The sequence below is a fragment of the Anopheles coluzzii genome, chromosome 2 (assembly GCF_943734685.1).
Source record: "Anopheles coluzzii chromosome 2, AcolN3, whole genome shotgun sequence".
Lineage (NCBI taxonomy): Eukaryota > Metazoa > Arthropoda > Insecta > Diptera > Culicidae > Anopheles > Anopheles coluzzii.
Window position 1 is genome coordinate 31,680,335 of NC_064670.1, and position 20,525 is coordinate 31,700,859.

The following is a 20,525-nucleotide window of genomic DNA, read 5'->3' on the forward strand; positions in this document are numbered from 1 at the left end:
TAATTTTATACAATTCCAATACAATTTAAATCGCACAATTTACACACAGCTTTCAAGTAATTCTTGGTGAAAATGTGTCAACTTTTGACTACGTGTATATTTTGACAGCCGCAGCAAGAAGAAGAACAACAAGAAGAAGCAACATTGATGTCGTGTTCGGAAACGCCGCAGAACAACCCACAGCAGAGCAAACACAACTTACCAAAGCCCGTTCACCAATTGTGTATGTGTGTTGAGCCAAATTCTATCGAATTTGGTGCGGTTTCAGCTTCAGGGCAACGTTGTAAAACAGCAAAAACGATCTCAGCGAAAGGATGGGCATGATGGACAGCCTCGGCCTCAGCGGGCTCGCTGGTGGCGTGCAGCGGATGGACAAGCGACAGGTGAGCTGTCCGTGTGGCCGAGAAAGCTGCCGCTCTAACGCGCGTCCCTGTTGTGTCGGGATTGATTATCGAATGTGTTTCGCTTTTTGCAGTTTCTGTTCCAAATGCTCAGCTTCGGCATGATCGTCTCGTCCGCCCTGATGATCTGGAAGGGCCTGATGGTGGTCACTGGCAGCGAGTCGCCGATTGTTGTGGTGCTGAGCGGTAGCATGGAACCGGCTTTCCATCGTGGCGATCTGCTGTTCCTCACAAACCAGGACGAGCCGGTGCGCGTCGGCGAGATTGTGGTGTTCAAGATCGAGGGCCGCGATATTCCGATCGTTCACCGGGTGATTAAGCTGCACGAAAAGTACGTAATTGCTTGCGTCGGGACCGTGGAGGGCGAAACCGACTAACCACTTTGTTTTGTTTGCACAGGAGCAACGGCACGGTGAAATTCCTCACGAAAGGTGACAACAACTCCGTGGACGATCGGGGCCTGTACGCGCCGGGGCAGCTGTGGCTGACGAAGAAAGACATCGTCGGACGGGCAAGAGGCTTCCTACCGTACGTGGGGATGATCACAATCTACATGAACGAGTACCCGAAGCTAAAGTACGGCATCCTGGGCCTGCTAGCGCTGTACGTGCTTGTGCACAGGGAGTAGGACACCCGAGCGGAGGCTGCATCATTCTTCCTTTTTCCCATACCATTTTCGATACATCCGGACGGACGGGAGCGGTCGCTGCTGCCGGTCTGTGGATGCGTTTGATTCTCTCAACAGCAGCAGTTGTGTTGTGTTTAATAATTGTTCCCGCTGCGCAAACGCTCCACCGAGGGGACATTGTGGAGCACGGCATGCGGCAGTCAGCGGCAGTGCATTTGGCAGTATGGTTTATCGCACGAAACAGCAGTACGTAACGTGGAGACGGTGGAAAATAAATAAGAACTTAAAACACCTAACAAACCGCGTTCCAGATGGATTTGATGCTTGCGGTACCCACCGACAGGGGGCGCTGCAATCGGTAGAGGGCAATTGTTGAATGTTCAGTTAACGCGCGCGTCGTTTGCACAATTCGACACGGTTCGACACGCATGTTGCGCCACGAACCAGTGCTGATATGTGCAAGATCGATTCTCGAGTTGTTCTAGCTGTTTCTCCAACACCAATATTGTCACGTTTTATGCGCAAAATCAAACACAACTGCTTCGTTTTGTTTCCGTTTTACACATCGTTCTTTTATTTGTTCGTTCACTCGCTTTTCTCCTTTCCTCTTGAATTGATCTATTTATACTCTTTCCGTGCTGTCGTTATTTGCTGTCGACAAAAGAGCTCTCCCTCCCTCTCCCCCGCCCTTCGACACATTTAAACTTAGAATCATATTTGCTTTATTTTTACACTTAATCAATTATTTCCCCATCTCTGTAGATAGTGAAGGAAGTTTCTGCCGCTGGCAGCTGTTGACGGTTGACTGACGAGTTTTTAAGCGAATTCATACAATATTATACAGTTTTACCCTTTCGTGCTGTTAAGTTAATGCGTTAATTGCACCGTTCTTTAGCCCACAGTTGCTTATTTTTGTACCAAAACAAGAAAACACATCCAACCAGGCAAAGTAAAACGATTGTTGGAGGAGTTATTAAGTCAAGCGATATTTTTAAAATCAATACCAATAGTTTAAATGGAACTTTTAATGCATCTTTGAGCTTTGCCAGTGTGTTAAAGATAAAGTTAAATTTGTGTGTACAATTCAACATTCCGTTTTTTTGCGTTGAATTTAGCTATTTTGCTACAGTGCGCAATTTTGTGTTGTGTTGCGGGGGAGTTTTCCAAAACCGATACAAAAATTCTCACACAGAAATGGCCATCCACATTTACATTCCCATCGATTGCTCCACACCCACCGTCAGTAAGTCATCATCATCATCGTTAAGTTAACTCGACAAAAAGGTAATAAAACTTGGTTTTGTGTATTGTGTTTTCATTGTTTTTAATCATTTTAATTTTCTTCTCTCTGCTCAATGTATTTCTTCTGTTACATTCTCTCTTGCATTCCATCCTGCAAGTGTTTGTGTGTATGGGCTGTGTTAGTGTTTCCTGTCCTCTCTTGTCTGTTTGCTGTTCCTTAAGCCTATGAGTTTTTCTATAAGATTAGAATCACATTTATCTTATATGTTTAGTTTCTTATTAGTTGTCCACTTTGCTCTTTGCTTCTTCATCCACCCCTCCCTGCTTCCTCCTCCTGCTTCTCGACCTGCTTTTTCAATTTATCCGATTATCGTTCTCGCTTACCGTGCTAATAATGTGTATTATTGCCGCTTATTTATGCTGTGTGTTTGTGTGTATGTGTAATGCAGATAAGAGCCTAAAACAGGACACAGGAGGAAGAGCAGGCTAAATCCACGCCGCACCCGCCTCTTCCTCCTCAACGTGCCCCATTGTTTCGTTCCGTTCGCACAGTTAATTGTTTACACAGAAAGCGATCGTCTTAAATATACACATATCTAAACACCGGTCTCAAACACCACCCTCCCATCAACCCACCCTGCTCCCGTGGTGGAGAGTTGGAGAGGAAGGCAGCCTTCTTCTGCCATTTTTTTATTTCTTTCTTTTTTTCTACTTTATTTACAAATCAGCTCTCTCTCTCCGTCCGTGTGTTTTGTTTCTGTGTTAGCAGTTAATATCGGCAGCATTTTGGGGGAGGGTGGTAGTACCCGCCCTCTGTAGTCCTGTAATTGCAATATGGCGTCGCACTCAGGCTAATCAGTGTATCAGTGGCTCCTCATTGCGGGCACACTGAGGTCGTCCTGCCCTAAACTAAACCGTCTCGAAAGTATGATACAACACCGGGTGATTTGATTTTGTTTGATTTTCCATCTCAATCTCATTTCTACCTTCTTCCAGTGCAGTGATGCTTCCTGTCGCTTAGTAAAAAGCCCCGCTTACACTCCCCCTCTCGTTCTTGTCTCTCTCCCACATCTGCAGCAATGCCAACCCGGGTGAGCCGATAAAACCGAACGATGATAAAAATAGTTTTCCAAAAAATATTCAGCACGCTCTCTCTCTCTCTCTCTCTCTCTCTCTCTCTCTCTCTCTCTCTCTCTCTCTCTCTGTCCTTAGTTTCTCCTGCTTTACCGTCCTTCTTTACTGTGTTACAAAACATTACTATTTGGAAAAATTGTTCTAATGATATGATTCGTGTTTTGTATAGGTCAGTTAGCTTGGTCAAAGGGGAGGGAGGGAAAAGGGGGAGGGGAAGAAGATAATGCGAGAGACAAAACCCCGGGAAATGGGATCATCTGTTCCGTTTGCATGTTAAAATACGAAAAAGCTTGTTTTTTTCTCTCTCTTGCGGTTGTGTTTGTGTGTTCTCTAGTGTTGTTTGTGTGCCTTAAAATTATCTATTTTTCCCCGGGGAGGCACACAAACTGAAGGAATAATGCCCCCCCCCCTCACCCCCACCAACAACCCGGAAAAGCTGGAAGGAATCTTGCAATCTGGCAGTAGCTTTGTATCGAGCAGCCTGTTCTTCTGTGTGTGTTTGTTTTATGATGGAATCTTTCATTTTCTAATTGGCACGGCATTTACAGGAAATAAAACTTTAACCCAAATTATAGTGATAACAACACACACACACACACACGCGCAATCGTCATTGTGATGGGATGTGGAAAACAAAGAGAGACACACACACAACCCTACCTCACTTCGTCTGACTGACCAAACGGTTGCTGTTGAGGGATGGTTAAACACAATTTCGTAATCCAATTCGTACAAAGTACCAGGCGCTTCCATTGCGATGACGCCACGTGGCCATATAGTACGGGATGAGCGGGATGAAATGAACGTACCTTTCTGAGCGTATTCTAATAAATATATCTTCCCTTTGCTTTCTGCTTAAAAACTAACCCTTAGTGCGATGTGGTGGAAAACAAACGGGACACGGGAAATTCCTAGCGCTATAGAGCTTTCGAGGGGAGGCGCTTTAAAAACAGTGCCATCTTGCGCACACACTACACACTACTACCATCGCCTACAGCTTCGTTCTTCTCGTCTTCGCCATCCAAGCAGGCACGTGTGTTGTGTTGTGTCTGTCCGCTGTTCTGCTGCATTCCAGTGTGCACACTGGTGGTGTTGATTGACGTTGGCGTTTATCGTTTGTCACTCTTCATCTAAATCGGAGCCATTTTGTGTTTGTTCCTTTTTTGCTCTCTATGTTTCTCTCCAATTGCATACAGTGAGTCCAAAAAGTATTCGTCTTTGCTGAATAGTTTACAGCAAAAAGGCGAATTAAGGCCGCAATAGGCATGGGTCGATAAAAGTAATGGTGAGGTTTGATAAAGGGACCATCAATATAAAAACCTTTGGCCAAAAACAAAATGCATTTTAATAGTACAATAGCAACTACAATACGAAAAAGACTAAAAAAAAGGGTCGTTTGGCAGGTTGCGCAAAAAGTATTCGTCTATCCAGCTTTTGGCTCATCTATGCTGGCCAAACACTACGTAGACACGAATTAAATGTATTATTATCATTCTGCTACTTGCTCGTTTAAAAATTAATACATTTTTGTTGTTTCAATTCCAACTTCGAGTAGGTTGTAAGCCATGTGGGAGATCTAATCCCTACTTTTGCGCATTTTTCTGACACAAAATGTGTGTCAAACTGTCAACTCGGCAGCCATCCTCGACCGTTAATCTTCCGGAAAGGAGCGGTTCAATGTCCCAAAAAATCAAGCATAAACCACGAATCAGTGCATTTTGCGATGACCAATAAGATAGCCAAGGAGCAGAGATGGGCCACGTTTGGCCGAAACCAGTGGGCGAAAACAGTCTACTAAGATGCGGCAGCAAAATCTCGTGCCACGGTAGCACCGCGGTGCCAGGATATCAGGGCTCAGTGAGGAAAGGTGAGCTAGAAAAAAGATTCAAATTTATGGGAAAAGAGATTTGGAAAAATCGTCTTGTAGTTTTTTAAGTATTTTGAGTCCCAGTTCTGAGAATTTTTACTTTAAAAGTTCCACATATTTCAACCGCACACATGGTCAGTCGAGCGGGAGAACATACAGAGCATTGTCATTTGCCCAAAACACCAAACCAGCCGAAACCAAACAGATGAAAACGGCTAAAGTAGGCTCTAAATATGGTATCAGTTGCCTATTTTTTTCAATTAAACTTGGCAAAGTGGCCTGAAAATGAATATTATTACTACCAGACAGTCATTGGAATAAGTCGTGTAGGAAAAGTGGGTCAAAAATAGGCCCTTATTGCGGCTCAAATGAGTTAACGTGATGATCTTGTAATCACTAATAGTCTACAAGACTATAGTCACTAGTAGTATTCAGAAACCAAATTGAGCAAGTTTTTGTTTCAATAACCTATGTTTTTAATAACCGACCTATGCCTATTGCGCCCATAATTCGCCTTTTCCTGCTAAATATTGAGCTAGACGCATACTTGTTGGACTCACTGTACACCTCTTTCTGTAGGCTGTTGTCGTTCCATTGTTACTCACTTATCACTTGTATTTATGTGTGTGTGTGTGTGTGTGTGTGTGTGTGTGTGTACTCGACATGTCGTCACCATCATTGCTCCCCCCCTTCCCTCTTCAACCTTCTACTAATCGCTTGGCAAACTGGTTTGTCGCTATCTATCATCGCAGACCAGATTCTCCACGTCCGAAACCATCACCTCCATATCGGACGGGAGCGGTTCGTCGTGCGGTGGACGGCGTCCAACACCACCACTGCCCCCAACCCCCATCGGCCACTCGAACGGTCGCTGAGCTTTCGGATCATCCGCACAGGACGACGTGTGTGGGCGACCCATATGATGGTTGTGCTGCTGCTGGTGGTGATGGTGATGCTGATGCTGATGGTGGTGAGGATGATGGCCGTTCGCTTTCCCGTGCAGTGACGTTTGCCGTGCCAGGGGAGCCAGTGCCGGCTGCTGCTGATGGTGATGCGCTGGCGCATGGCTCGACGAAGGTTTCGCCCCGCCAACGCTGCTGCGTCGATGGTGGTGGTGCGGATGATGGCCATTGCTACCATTGCTCGAGCCGGAGTTGTTGCTGCCGAGCGTACCACCACCGTTGCCGTGCCTTCCCGCCGTCGGCACACCGTTCGAGGCCGAGCGGGACAGCTTCGCCGGCTGGGTGATACTGTTCCGCCGGCTGCCGCCCGGTTCCTGGTGCAGCGTTTGGCTGGACGAGCCGTGCCGCTTGAGCGAGTGCAGATTCGAAGCGGAGCCGGACTGGTGGCGGCTGAGGTTGGTCGTGCTGGAGCGCTTCCGGTCGGCGAAGCTGCTACGCTTCCCGCTGTTCGGTTTGGCCAGGTTGGTCGTGCTGGACCGGATCAAACACTCCGTACTGTCCGTACCGCCGCCGCCGCCGCCACCGAACGCCCGGAACGCTGTGGTGCTGTTGTGCACGCTCGACCGTCGCTGCCGGTCCCGGGCGCCACCCGCCGCCACCAGATTGGACGTGCTGCCCCGCACCGAACCGGCCAGCCGATCCGGCTGGGTCGCACTCTTCGCTAGCGCGTGCTGGCTCGGCAGCCGCGTCGTCCCGCTCGCACTCCGGCTGATCCGGAACGTGGCCGTGTTGATCGATGGCACTGGATTGGGGGGCGCGATCGGGGCGGGGTCGTCCACTGCCGGCTGCCCATCCCCGTCTCCGTCCCCGTCGAACGTTACATTCTCGTACGTGTGCGACTCTCCGTCACCGTCCACCGGCTCCCCGCCCGGTGGCCCGTGCCGTGGATTGAGCGTTTCATAGTTCGGCTCGGACAGCGGCGCACTGCTGATGATCGGGAGCTTTTCCTCCGCCTGCTGCTGCTGCCGCACAAGTATGGCCGAACGTTTCCGGGCCGCGGCGTGTTGCTGTGCTTCCTCGCCCGCACCGCCCGGTCCAACGCGCTTCCGGTCGGCCAGGGGACGCGTTTTGCGCTGCCCACCCGGGCCGGCGACGACGTGCGTCTTCACGCCCGACCCTGCCGCCGGGTCCGTTTTGGACAGCTTCAGGCTAAACTTGAACGGCGGCTTGTAGACGACCTGCAGCCGCACCTTCTCGTTCAGATTGCCCACCGATTTCGTCTTGACGCGCGCCACCTTCTTCGGCGCCACCACCGGCACGGGCTGCTGCTGCGCCAGATGGTCCGGCGTCGACTGCGATTTGGCGAGCAGGTTTGGCACGGCGGCCGGTGGAGCAGGAGCATGCTCGTACGAACCACCGGGAGCGGTGGCCGCCGCCGCCGCCGCCGACGGCGACTCCAGCAGCCAGCGGTGCACCTTGCCGAACGTGTTGCTGTGGCTGTGCGCGTCGGACGCGTTCCGGCTGGAGTAGTCGATCACCTCTTTGTGTTTGGATTTCGGTTTCTTGTGTTTCTTCGGCTGCTTGATCGCCGCCGCCGTGGGCGATTCCTTTACCGGCGACTCGTCCGATGGGGCACCGGCAGCAGCTCCTCCGCCGCCGCCGCCACGCTTTTTCTTCTTGCGCAGCAGCTTCTTCGGGCTGTCGCCAACGATCGTGGTGGTGGTGGTGGTGGTGCGGCCGACGTGCCGCTTCACCTGCTTAATAACTATGGTGGCTGGATTGGTGGTGAGGGCGGTGTGGTGGCTGGTGCCGCCACTGGTTGGGCCGCCCGTCCCGGACGCTTGCTGGCGCTGCTGCAGCTCCTTCGACGTGGACGGTAGCACGGCGGTGGTGGTGGTGGCGGCGCTGTTCCCGCCCGTCAGCGTCGTTAGCAGCTGCTTCGGCACCGAGGCCGCCACGGGTTTCGTCTGCGGGGGGCCGCCCTTGCCGCCCTTGCCGCCCGGTTTCGACCGCTCGCCCCGCACCTTCTTTTTCAGCGGCACCTTCGTCCGGACGGCGGTGTGCACTATCACGCCGTTGTTGTCCTCCGGCAGCCGGACCGTTTCCGTCGTGGCACTGTGGATGATGGTGACCGTCTTCAGCTTTAGATTGGTACGCTTGCCCAGCAGCTTCGCGCTCAGCACCTGTGTTGAGAAGAGCAGAGCAAGCAATTAGAGAGAGAGGCAGTAGTAACACAGCACAAAGGGAGGAATGAAGGGTTTAGAAGCGTTTTCCCCGAGCATTTTTCATTTACATCGAGCAATAGCAAAAGTAGTGGAGCGAAAACAGCGACGAGTTAAAGAGGCCGACAACATGACAACGAGGAGAAGGATTTCTAGCGCCACAACGATGGTTTGAACCCATTCAAAGCTTATCCGCTCACAATACTGCTCAATGTCCAGCGGGATGTCCTTCCAGTGGCGCACGTTGTGGCGAATTTTCTGTTCGCCCGGTTTGCATTGGTGTGTTGTTGCCCACAAGAAGAAAGTGATTATCATTGGCAGAAAGGCATGCAGGAGCAGCAGGCGACCACTTACCAGCAGGACCAGGACGGCGGTCACGATCAGCGCCACCGTGTACCAGTTGCTCAGTATCCACCGCTTAAAGCTGGCGATGCTTTCCTCGGACAGCAGCAGCTTCCGCAGCGTCGCGAGCGGCCCGGACGGGTCCACCTCGCGGCACTTCTGCGCGACGTCGCAGTACCCGTTGTAGTCGTTGCACGGTGTGCCCGGCTTGGCGTACATGTCCGGCACGTCGAACGGCGGCTCGTTCCAGTCGAACGAGCTCAGGCAGGGCCGGTCCTCGCCCGGCTGCTTGCAGCACAGCTCGCACGCCTTGATGGCCGGATCGGTCGGGCCGACCGCGCACTGGCAGCTCTCCAGCCCGTACGCCAGACAGATCGAGCCGGTACACTCGCCCATGTAGCACACGTACTCCTTGTTGCAGATCGTCTTGTTCGGCTTGTTGATGGACGGCGGGCAGACCGGCATCTGCCCGTCGCAGTAGGCCGGATCGCGGCACCCATTGTCGTCCCGGCACTTGTCGCCGAGCTTGAGCGTACACTCGAGCGTACAGCACGGTCCCTGCGATGGGCTGCATTGTGCCCTGGAAGGAGAAGGGGGGAGAGAGAGAGAGAGAGAGAGAGAGAAGGTGTATCAGTTGGTACAATCCGGGTTGGAAGGTTCCGGCCAAATCGAACGCTTCTTACTTCGGTGTCAGCGTGCACGGTTTCTGGTCGAAGCGCGGATGGCGCGACATCGGATAGCAGCACGAGTCCTTGCAGTCCTCCTCCCAGCCGCAGTCGCACTGTTCGCCCGGTTCCACCACCCCGTTGCCGCAGATCGCTTCCTGCGGCTCTGTGTGTAAAGGAGGAAATGGAAATACAAGAGAAGCGTGGGAAATTATGTTACCGCACGGGATGGGATCTGTAAATAGGCTTTGCAAAGCTACAAAGAGTGGTTCACCTACCGGTAAAGCAACCCTTGGCGCTGCGGGCCTTCGCGTTCAGCACCGGTTCGATGGCTTTCAGCGAGCACGGGCTGAAGCGATTGTTGTTGCGCTTGTCGCCGGACGTCGCGCGCGCAAACATGATGAAGTTGCCGTCCTCACCGCCCGGCGTACACTGCTCCGGATCGTGCTGTGGGTGGGCGTTGGTGAGAAAGAAAGAAAAGGACAGTGAGAGAGGGAATGAAACAGTGTAACAAAAAAAAACGCTGGTGGCCACAAAATCATCCACCTCTTTGCCTTCGTCCTGTGGCGCCGAATGGGTGGTACCCGTGTACTGCTGCTAAACGGAAGTGCCCCATCTCGGTGAAATATGGCAATTTCGCTCTAATAGCCGCAATTACTCCGGAGAGGGGAGGAAATTAATCAACCACAATTATTTGTGCAACCAGTAGCGAGAGCCAGGTGGCGCCACACTCTGCTATTACTACCCGCTAAGGTCGCATTCGGTGGAAGCATTCCGGTTGTGCTGCTGCTGCGTTATGTTTTGTTCTCCCGAGCCCTTTCCCTCTCTGGTTGGAATGCATTTATAATTGTGACATTGTGTGGCGCACAAGCGCAAGGGGGTTTGTGTGTATGCGCGTGTACCAATGATTGCTATTATTTGTTGGGCGGTGGAAATTGAATTAGAAATTGGTTTATTAAGTCAGGCTTCATTTCTTCAGCGGCCAGCCTCCGCGCTTCCGTCGGCATCCTGTTCTTTCGTGAGCAGAATGTGGGAGAAGGCTGGTCAGATGTCTTGCTTCAATCAATGGGAAAATATGTCGGTGGTCAAAGCTCTGAAATTGAACGTTTGCTTTACGAAGTTAGTAAGCGTATAGCAATTTGAATTTCTAATCAAACATCTCATTTAAAATGTATGTAACAATCAAACGGGTTTTCCCATTTTACTCTAAACAGACAGAAACGTTTTTAATATACGATTTTAAATGCTACAAGACAGTTGAGTGGTTTTGATAAAAAATGTATTTTTAAACAAACAAGTTGAAAACTTTTTTATTATTATGGCATTTTTTTAATGCGTTATTTCCCATTCTTCTCCAAAATAACTGTCGACGTAACAAAAGCCGCATCGCGATAGATTACTCTTTTCGCCTTTTACTTAGCTGTTCTTTTTGCCATCTTGTTATCAGATCTCTTGTATTATCAGATCGATGTTCACCATTGCTCTGTTTACAGCCAATGGACGGATTGACTAATCGTAAGGTCTTGCAATTTAATCAGACGCGTTGAGATGAAATTGAGATTCTCCTATATCCACACCCTTATCACCAATATCAGTGGTTTATAGAGCGAACAATTTCTTGCATATTATGGCTTGTTGTATTCGGTAATGAACAATTATTTTTTTCAATTATCTATGGTGACTTTCGTGGTATTTGCCATTGAAAATGAAGTTGAAAATAATTTACTGCTTTTAAAATAAGTTTGCATTAAATACTAAAATAAAAAGATTTTACAAGAACAACGATAACGAGAATAACTTTGAAAAAAATCTTAATCTAAAACTTTATATCAATAACGTAATTCACATTAAATGTACATTGTCAACAAACTAGAAAAGCCCTGATGGAATCTTATCAGTTTAATTTGATTTTTTTTGTAATAAAAAAGGACGAAATGATTATTCTAAGCCAGTGTCGTGGTACAGTCGTCATTTCTTACGGCTTAACAACATGCCTTTCATGGGTTCTAGCCCCGGATGGGCCGTGCCACCATACGTAGGACCAGTGCTGCAAAATGTCACTGTCAATGTCGTACAAAAAATCTGACTGAAACAAAATCCATGTCAGCGTCACGTACTCAATTGTGATAATGAGAGGTGATACTCAAAACAATTAGTGTGATCAATACATGCTTCATGACATTTTTGCGACCACCGTTTGGTCAGTCACTATGTCATGACTTTTTTTTACTGTGATCAGTTCCGCAATATGCCAATGACATAGTCATGACAAATAACGGCTGAAATAAAATCATGTCAGCTTCACGAGCTCTACTGTGATGATCAGAGGTGATACTCAAACAGTTGGTGCGACCATCACATGCTTGGTGACATTGTGTGCAACCAACTCTTGGTCAGTCACTTGGTCGCGACATTTTCAGTCGGTGATCATTGCGATTGTCATGGGAGATATGAGGTGCGTGCGAGTTATTTCAAGAAACAAAATGCGCATTGTTTCTCACTCTATTTGACCCGACAGACCATCAAACTAGACAGAGAGAGACAAAGCATGCTCATTTTGCTGCTAGGAAACCACACGCCAAGTATATACACAAAATGACGTGACCAAGTGAATGATCAAGAGTTGGGTGCTAATCAAAATGTCATCAAGCATGTGATTGGTCCACCAGCTGTTTGAGTCTTACCTCTGATCATCTAAGCTGTGTACTGACTGTGTACGTGATCTGATTTGAGTTTCTTTTCACTCATGAGTGTTGATGACTGAAACAGTGGCATTTGGCAGCACTGTTCACAGCTAGAAAAAATCATTAATATGTTTGCGCTGGTTTTAAGCTCAGCTTGTCAGTCAGAGTATCGAGTTTGATTCAAGCACTCGCACGTCGCATTCGGCATGTCATGACGCACTTTCATTGAGTATCAGCAATGCACATCAAGCTACCACGGATATGTTCATTGTTTTCGTTGGTGAAAATCTCGTGATGTTCATGACATGTTGCGGCACTCCGTAGGACTGACTATCCTGCTTTGGGGAGAAATCAATAAGTCACTGAAAGCCAAGCCCACAAGTGGTACCGGCAGGCCTAGACCGAAAACAGTTGTTGAGCCAAAGAGGAAGAAGAAGAATGATCATTCTGATTCTTAATATCAGATATTCTTGATAGATGTGTTGATTTCCTAATGCAAAACAAACCTCCACAGACAGCTAGCTTAGCGATCGTGTTGCACAAAATACAAAACATAAGATAGATTTATTTTAATCTTAAAAAACACGCTCAACCCATAAATACACCTTTCTTGCATAACATCTCAACCGTGGTTCCACTTCATTCCCGACAACGTTGCTGACATTGAAACATAAACTCCGCCCAAAGCTAATCACTGCTGCATGTCACGAGAGGCACAAGAATATTATCCCTTGCGCTTGCAAACAACGCCAAGACACACGATATGCGAGCACACAATCATCATCATCAACATCATCATCTGGATGCACTTGCGTGCTGCCCAAGTGCAGTAACAAAACCGTTGTATTTTCTCCCCACAAAACAGCAGACAAATGCAATGGGGAAGGAAAAACGGGGCAGTTTTCCCGAGTCTTATAAATGGGTAACACTTGTTTGAGTTCCTCCCCCGTGCGAGAGTGCTGGTGGATTTATGCCACAAGCTAAGAACGTTGATACACTACACTACAATCTGGCACAGTGTGCCAGTGTCTGTGTGTCGGTGAGATGCCCGCGTTCGCCCAATTGGCCCTTCGGGGGTTGATCCTCTCTCGTGTCCTTTCTTTCTTGTTGCATCCTTTCCCGTATTGTTTGGCACCGTGTTCGCTCGATGCTGTTTATCTTCCTCCAGTAAACTTTGCAGCTTTCACTAATGACCGTCCGAGGATTGTGGTGGTAGCACCCCACGAGGTTGTTTGCTTTCTTAGCTTTCTTAACCCTCCCCTCCCGGAGCACACCGGTAAACGATTAATTGTGACTAATAAATTTTCCTTTCCAGTATTTATTTTTACCATTCTCCCCTCGCCAAACCACGTCCTCAAGAAGTGTGCAATACCGAGGAAGCTCGCATTTTCTCATCTCCGGACCAAACGCAGATTGAATCACGTTCACAGAGGCAGACGGGAGAGCTGCAGCGTTTTGTTAGCTCCAGGAAACGGAACATTCGCTTCCGTTTTGTTTTTAGATGTATTACAGAAGATGGATGGTACCACCTCCCTAGTTCAACCGTTCCCCCATTGTGTCCCCTTCTTAAACCGGGACCTGCGAGGTACTGCGCTGGCAGGAACCTGGAGAGTTGGAGTGAAGAATATTCATCTTCATGTTCCGTTGCTGTAGCCTCTGTCCCGTATTCTGGAAGCTTAACATATTCCGACGGATTGTGTCCATTGTTGGAAAATATTGCTTGAAAAGCCCCCTTCCCCCCCTCCCCCAAGATCGCCCACGTTTCCGCTCGGCGCCTTTATTCACCTTCCCCGACGACTGGATTAAAACCATTAGGCGGGGTTAGGTTTAAAGCACCGGAATTATTATTCTATTAATTATCCAACGACCCCCGGTGCGAGCTAATTGAAGCCTTGGCAACGCGGGCAAAATGGCCTTCTGGCGTGTGCTGTACTAAATGAGCGACGAGACGCTTTCCGCGGCCAGTGTTGAAGCGTTTTATTTTTGTATCGTGCATTTTGCCATTGAAACATCAACTGACATAAGACATAAGAAAACAAGGAAAACAAGCGCGTTGTTTACCACTAAAGCTCTGTCTGGGGGAGGTGTGGTAATAACTACAGCTTGATGCACTTTGCTTCATAGTACAACCAAGGAAAAAGGCATCTATGTGTCACCCGGGCGTCGAAAACGGTGTGTCTGTGCGTCGGTGGCAATTTATTTCATTTTATCATTCCACAGCCACAAGGAGGCGATGGGAAGGGAGACCGAAGCAACCGAAGCAACCGAAGCAGCAGCAGCAGCAGCAGCTTCTTTACGTGCCACTCGGGGGAAAGTGTTGCGCAGTACTATAAACAGGTAGTGTATCAGATTGCAATTATGGTTGCTTATATATCTTGCGGAATTGCACCAAGAACTTGATGCATGGAAGCATCTAGTTTTTTTTCATCTCTCTACTCAAGACAATTTACTTTATTATAAAATAATACCCCAGGAATGATGTTACAGAGGAATTTCTCGCTTACAAGCTTACACTTAAACCTCTAAATGTAAGCTCAATAATCGAGGAAAATTGCATTCTTTAAAGGCCGGGGTACATTGTCCTTGCTGGCTAGTGTAATTTCGATTTTCACTAGCGCATCTGGCGACGGGTGTCCGACGCATTTTGCCAAGCAATTTGGAGCAGCTTCAGAAAATATGTTATTATTCCATGTTTTTACTTAAACTGGACTAGAAATGCTTAGTAATTTCAGCCCTTTTCGTGATAAAAAAACGATGCAAATAATACTTCATTTTGAGATCCCGCACGACCATTCCCTCTATGACCAAAAAAAGCTTCCACCAGCCGCCGCCAGATGCGCTAGTGAAAATCGAAATTACACTAGCGAGAGCGGACAATGTACCCCGGTCTTATGAGTTTGAAGATATTGAATGTTACCAAGCATGACCAAGATTGATTTATTTGAATAAAATTAGAAATTTGATTAATTTTTGAAGAATGCTTGTATCTGTCTAAATTGTTCAATGTTGGCGATGATATGATGAAACAATACAGTAGAGAAAATGTAACTTTATAAAAACACGTCACATTCACATGCGGCATATTTATCCCTTTGCTTTGCGGTTTACATTTGCCTGTACAAATTAAAGAACTGAAGAACCATTCCAACTAACAGCTCCAACACAAACGCCACAAAATGAGAAGCATAGAGCAGCGTGGTGTGTCCTTCAACCTGCAGTATATGATAATGATGTAAAGCTTACAACAAAGTCGGGTAGTCTCTCATTAAATACCGAACCGATCTGGTGAAATTTGCCATCCACGGTAGTACGGTACGGCGGGAAGATTAGAATACGCTGGATATAGGTCAACACAAAGCCCGGTGTCATCCATCCAGGGGCCACAGGAAGCCTAACAACAGGTCCCGTCAACCTGTGTACTCAACAACAGCAGCAGCAGCAGCAGCATGAACACTCCAAAAAAAAAAAAAGACTCCATTCCAAAAGACTGATGTGCACATGGAATGAACGAGCACAGGAAACATAAAGAGTGCACACGTGTCACCATCACGCCGAGCCGGCTTGACAGAACAAGTTCTCGCATTTGTTGCTCGGTGACAGGTACAATTTTTCCCCATTTTTGAATTTTCCTCGTTCTTTCTCTCCTTCTCACACATACACACGCACACACAATGCAAGAGGAAGAGAAATGCAAGTTGAAGTGCAACATGCATTTACGCTCCGACGGCCTCCATTCTGCTTTATGCAATATATTAACCCTTCCGCAGGCAAGTTCCGTTGGTGTTCCTCCGCACTCCGGGGCAAATTTTTACACACACACACACACACTCATACACTGAGTAAATTTTCTACGTGTATGATTATGAAAAGCGCAAAAAGCGAGGTCCAACGGGTTTGGCGGTGTCGCTTTTATGTTACGACAAAGCAGCCACAAACCATTCTCCCCCAAACCCACAGTCGGTGTCGGAAAGGATAAAGGAAAATGAACGAGCAGCGGCTGGCTGGTAGGGTTGTAGGGTCCACCAGGCTGGCTGGGGGTTGCACACACACACATACAGTGTTACTTTTGCATTTGCTCACCCTTCTCCACCAGGGAGCTTTGTGTTTACCCTTTTTACTAAAATCCATTTCCGTTTCGGGTTCGGTCCATCATGCACGCTTCGAATGCGAATAAATCATAGCGCCAGATACACCATTTTCTCCCCCTGTGCTATATGCCTTTCGTTTCGAGGTATGAACATCAAAAATCCTTCATCTCTCTACACTTGTTGCTCCCTCATGTTGAAAAAAAAAACCCGAAAAACCTACTCAAAGGGAAATAGTTTGAAACGACAGCACAAAACAGCAAACACGATCAACCAACCGTACACTGCACTTAACCGGGTTTGCGCAGAGTTTCAAAAGGAACGATGTTTTGCTTGCCGCTTTGCTTGAGTTTGCTTTCTTTTGTCCCTTTTTTGGGGGGAGCCAGAGGACGGGTACGCTACAGGGGACAGCGCTGCTTTCCTTCGGCAGTTTAGTGAAGTGGTCTCGAACGAAATTAGCAGCAGCATGAGAGAAGAGCGAGGGCAGGAGACCTGTACCTTTACCCTGCCCGAAGATGAAGAAGTTTTCCATCTCGCGGACCAAACAAAACTGACCATCATTTGCACGCTGCCAAAAGGGGGAAACAAATGTAAGGAAAGTGTATAAAAGAAGAATTTGCCCTGCCCATGTTTGGCTCATAACGGTCCGAACGGTTCCCTCCCGGGAAGCGAGCCGATGGATGAGGAATTGAAGGGAAAGAGGGACCTCAGTCTTCGTTCGAAAGTTTCTTCGTTTTCCCCGAAACCGATACCCGATTCGTGCGCTGCAAGGTTTTAGGGCGGAAGTTTTTTCGGCGCAACAAAAATGAAAGAAAAAAAAAACAAACTGGAAAAAGTTTTGCTCTGGCACAAATCTTGATTACACTTGGATTAGGCCCATTATTTCCGTGCCAATAAATTCCTGCTCCTAGGGTGGATCTCCTGTCCCGGAAATGATGACGTCTCGCAATCCCCATCCCTTTCTGGGGGAGGGCTACGGACGGAAGGGGGAGAGGTGTGAAAGGAAGATGCTCGTCTCCATCAGTGCAATCAACGCGACGAGTTTTGTATCGGATGGCCAATAGCAAATAGTGGTAAGAATCGTAGGGAGGAGGAGGAGAAAGGAATAAATGCATTTTCCGGGAAGGGGCTGGAATCGATTCCCGAACCTTGTGTTGGGATTGCCGGAGTTTTTTTCTTCTTCTTAGTGCCCTTTCGTTGGTGTGAAGACACGATGTTCGATTACCGTGCTTTGGTCGAACGGAGGAAATCAATTTGGCCAAAGTTGACAAGATCCGAACGACGATGACAGCGACGACGGTGACAACGAGGACACGACAACTTGCTTCCACTTGATTGTCCCCCTCGGAGTGGGCTAGGGGCGAAGTGTTATCTGTTATTGCAACGCTTTTGGCCATGTGCGACAATTGGGGAAATTTTTTGCTTGTTGCTTTGGGCCACCTTTAGCCTTTAAGACACCGCTGTATCCTCTTTTGTAGACTATTTTGTCTCTTTGAACCTCTTTCACTACCAAAATTAAAGATTGGGTTTGAATCAAACGCGATGGAAAGAAGGCTAGTAGAATACTTCCCATTTGGTCCCTCACAAAGTGCAAGCTAGTGGCGCCTTACTGATCGTCTACTGAGCTTAAAGAACGTCGTTTGCACGTCAAAGGAAGTAAAATTCGTTTTGCAAACCTGACAAAAAAAAATCCAAACCGGAACCGATGCGAAGGATATTTTCGCAATCGATGAAACGGCCGAAAAGATTCAAGCCATCCACCGAATTATCAGCCTACCCAGAAAAAAACGGATAGCGACCATTCTATCCCTGCGTACACACATCTTTGACGATTCAATTCCGTTCCACACGAACTGCTTTGGCCAATCTCGAATTTGGTGACTCGGAAACGGTCCCACGTGCAGGGTGATGGGAATGATTTGGGCGGGGGAAAAAGGAAACTAAACAAAAAATGAAACCCAAAAACCATCTCGAATTTGTTCCGCAAGAGCCCCCGAGCAGCTTTGGACAGTGCCAAGCGCCATGGCGTTGGCGTCGGTCCGTGTTGCTGTGCGAACCAAAAGGGGGACAGAGGGCTAGAGAGAGTGGTGGACGCTCGTTTTTACGGATTTTATTTCTATTTTATTTATGTATTATGCTTCTCGCTGCGCTTTGCCGTGGCGCTGCCGGGCGCTGTGTTTGCCGTGCGGAAAGAAAATTGAATAAAACATACCCTTCTCCTTCGCAGCGTGCGCCTCACGAAGAAAAGCCAATCCTCCGGAAGAACGGTGATCCGTAGGCGCGCAGACAAAACACTCATCTCGAACGGAGTGGAAAGCCAACACCGGGAGAAGGAAAGAGGGGCTGGGGTAAAAATAGAAAACGCAAAGAAGAGCCAACGAACGGCCAAGGAAAGAGAGCATTGTCGCTTTAACATAGGCGCAAGATGCAAGATGTTCGCTGAAAAGGAAAACCAACATCGCTGAAGGTCGTCTCGGAAGAGAAGCGAATTGAAAGAACTGCAATCAAAGCCACTGCGCTTTTCTTCACCTTCCATCAGGCAGGCGTCTATCTTTCGCCCAGAGAGAGAGAGAGAGAGAGAAAATTAATTTCCAACGACACATAAAGGAGATGCCGTGGACCCGAACGCTGCAAGATGGAGAGTTTAATTGAATCGGATCGAATTAAAATGCTCCGTTCAATTAGCAATACGAACGGCGCTGATGCCAATCGTGGCTAGGGGATTGCGTTGACAGGTGCCGCTGACTAGGTTGGACACAGTTCAGCAACGGTTTGATATTGATGTGATTTGAATAAGGAGCGCGCGCAAGGATGCTCCATTTTCGCGTGGAATTAATGAGCTTGGGGCAAAGATTCGCTCGCCCATTTTTGTCAATCGATCCAAGAAGCGATCCAAGTGTCTTGCTGTGCATACCACCTCCCCATCCCGTCCGTAAGGTCGCTTTGTGTTCCGTACCAGACACAACCAGGGCAGCTTTACCTCCAGAGGAAAGCTCTTTGTGTGCCACAGCCGTCGTCGTCACTGGAACGTAATCCGCTTTTGCGCTTCCCTTTGTTTCTGGAGGCGCAGTCTGGACTGCCATCGTTTGACCTTTACCTAGGTTAGCGAGAGCAATCATGCCCGGTGTGTGTGTGTGTGTTTGTGTTTCTCTTTGATGTTTTAATGATCGTGCTCGGTCGGAACGACACAGTGACTTTGAAGTCGTCGAGCTTTACCATTGCCAATCGCATTTGACGAAAGCAGAAACACGATCGTTTGTTACTTACCGGTGAGCCAAAGTTGTGTCCGATTTCGTGGGCCAGCGTTACGTGCGATACGGCCGGCGGAACGTGTTTGCCATAGTTTAGCAGCGTGACGATGCCGGTGTTGAGCGATTTCAGCGAACCGCGATAGTGCTGGAAGGGAGGAAAGAGAGAAAAGAGGAAACGATATCGATAAAAAATGTGCTGCTGATAAGCGGTTGCTTGGCTAGTTGGAAAAGGAACTAAGGAGTGCTGTGAGACTATAAAAATGACAAATGAAATTTTAAAATGACGCATAGAATCTGAAGAAAATTATCTTTATTTCTTTGTGGTGATAGAGTCTGCCCGGCTTTTACATTTCCACGAAAGTCTTCATGGAAGGGTTAAATCGAACTGCGAAATTTTGTACGAATAGACCAATCTGTGTTTCTAGATGCTCCATTTAATGGTAAAATTAATTAGTTGTTGGGACATAATGCGATGTTGTATATTTTGAGTATGAAAATGTATGAAAATTTCTTTAAAAATTGGTGCACTTTTTATACACCACTTACATATTTGCAAGCAATTCCAGCCAACACTTTGGCTGATCATGTCCCATTGGGAGTATAAAACATATTCATTAAAAAGCAGAAATCATTTCCCAGGATGGTCATAGCGCTCCTTCTTCCCATATTGAGGTTGATGAGCATCCTGTGCATGCTGGATAAAATGCACGAAGCTTTCCCATTTCCCGGAAAGCGTCCGTTGTAAGTTTTCGCGTGAAACAAGAACACGGCGGGAGAAGGAACCCTGTACACAAGCATAATCCTGTTTGTGATTCGCGGAAGGCAGTCGCGTGCCGGTGTGTATTAATGGGTATGCAAAGGAAACTCACACCCACGAAAGGGGGGCTTTTTTATTAACAGGGTTTTCCAAGTCCGTTTCGAATGTAAACATTGCTATTCACCGTGTGCATAATGTTATTTTAGATCGATCTGATATTTCAATTCCATCCATTCGAAAGTGACTCGGAAAACCCTATATCTAAACCTCATTACTGTAATCACTCCAATAGAGAGAACAATTAGATCTCACTGAAAACGGCAAGCAACATTCCGAATGAACGGG

The 20,525-nt window shown here is 47.8% G+C and overlaps 2 protein-coding genes across 4 annotated transcripts in view; one reads left to right on the forward strand and one right to left on the reverse strand.

The window, feature by feature from the left end:
* The first annotated feature begins 128 nt into the window (after positions 1–128).
* On the forward strand, positions 129–1,329 carry LOC120950868 (signal peptidase complex catalytic subunit SEC11A). Its single transcript, XM_040369243.2, has 3 exons — positions 129–383; positions 476–732; positions 801–1,329. Exons 1-3 carry the CDS (start codon positions 315–317, stop codon positions 1,027–1,029), a joined length of 555 nt encoding a protein of 184 aa, XP_040225177.1. The 5' UTR covers positions 129–314; the 3' UTR covers positions 1,030–1,329.
* Positions 1,330–2,324: 995 nt separating this feature from the next.
* Positions 2,325–20,525, reverse strand: part of LOC120948706 (uncharacterized) — a 175,032-nt gene continuing 156,831 nt past the window's right edge. For all 3 annotated transcript variants that reach the window (XM_040365341.2, XM_040365342.2, XM_049610961.1), the window contains 5 exons: positions 19,440–19,568; positions 9,682–9,850; positions 9,422–9,569; positions 8,751–9,318; positions 2,325–8,357 (listed from right to left, as the gene is read on the reverse strand). In XM_040365341.2, coding sequence (XP_040221275.2) covers positions 6,009–8,357; positions 8,751–9,318; positions 9,422–9,569; positions 9,682–9,850; positions 19,440–19,568 — 3,363 coding nt within the window. In that variant the 3' untranslated portion in view covers positions 2,325–6,008. The remainder of the gene's footprint in view (positions 8,358–8,750; positions 9,319–9,421; positions 9,570–9,681; positions 9,851–19,439; positions 19,569–20,525) is intronic.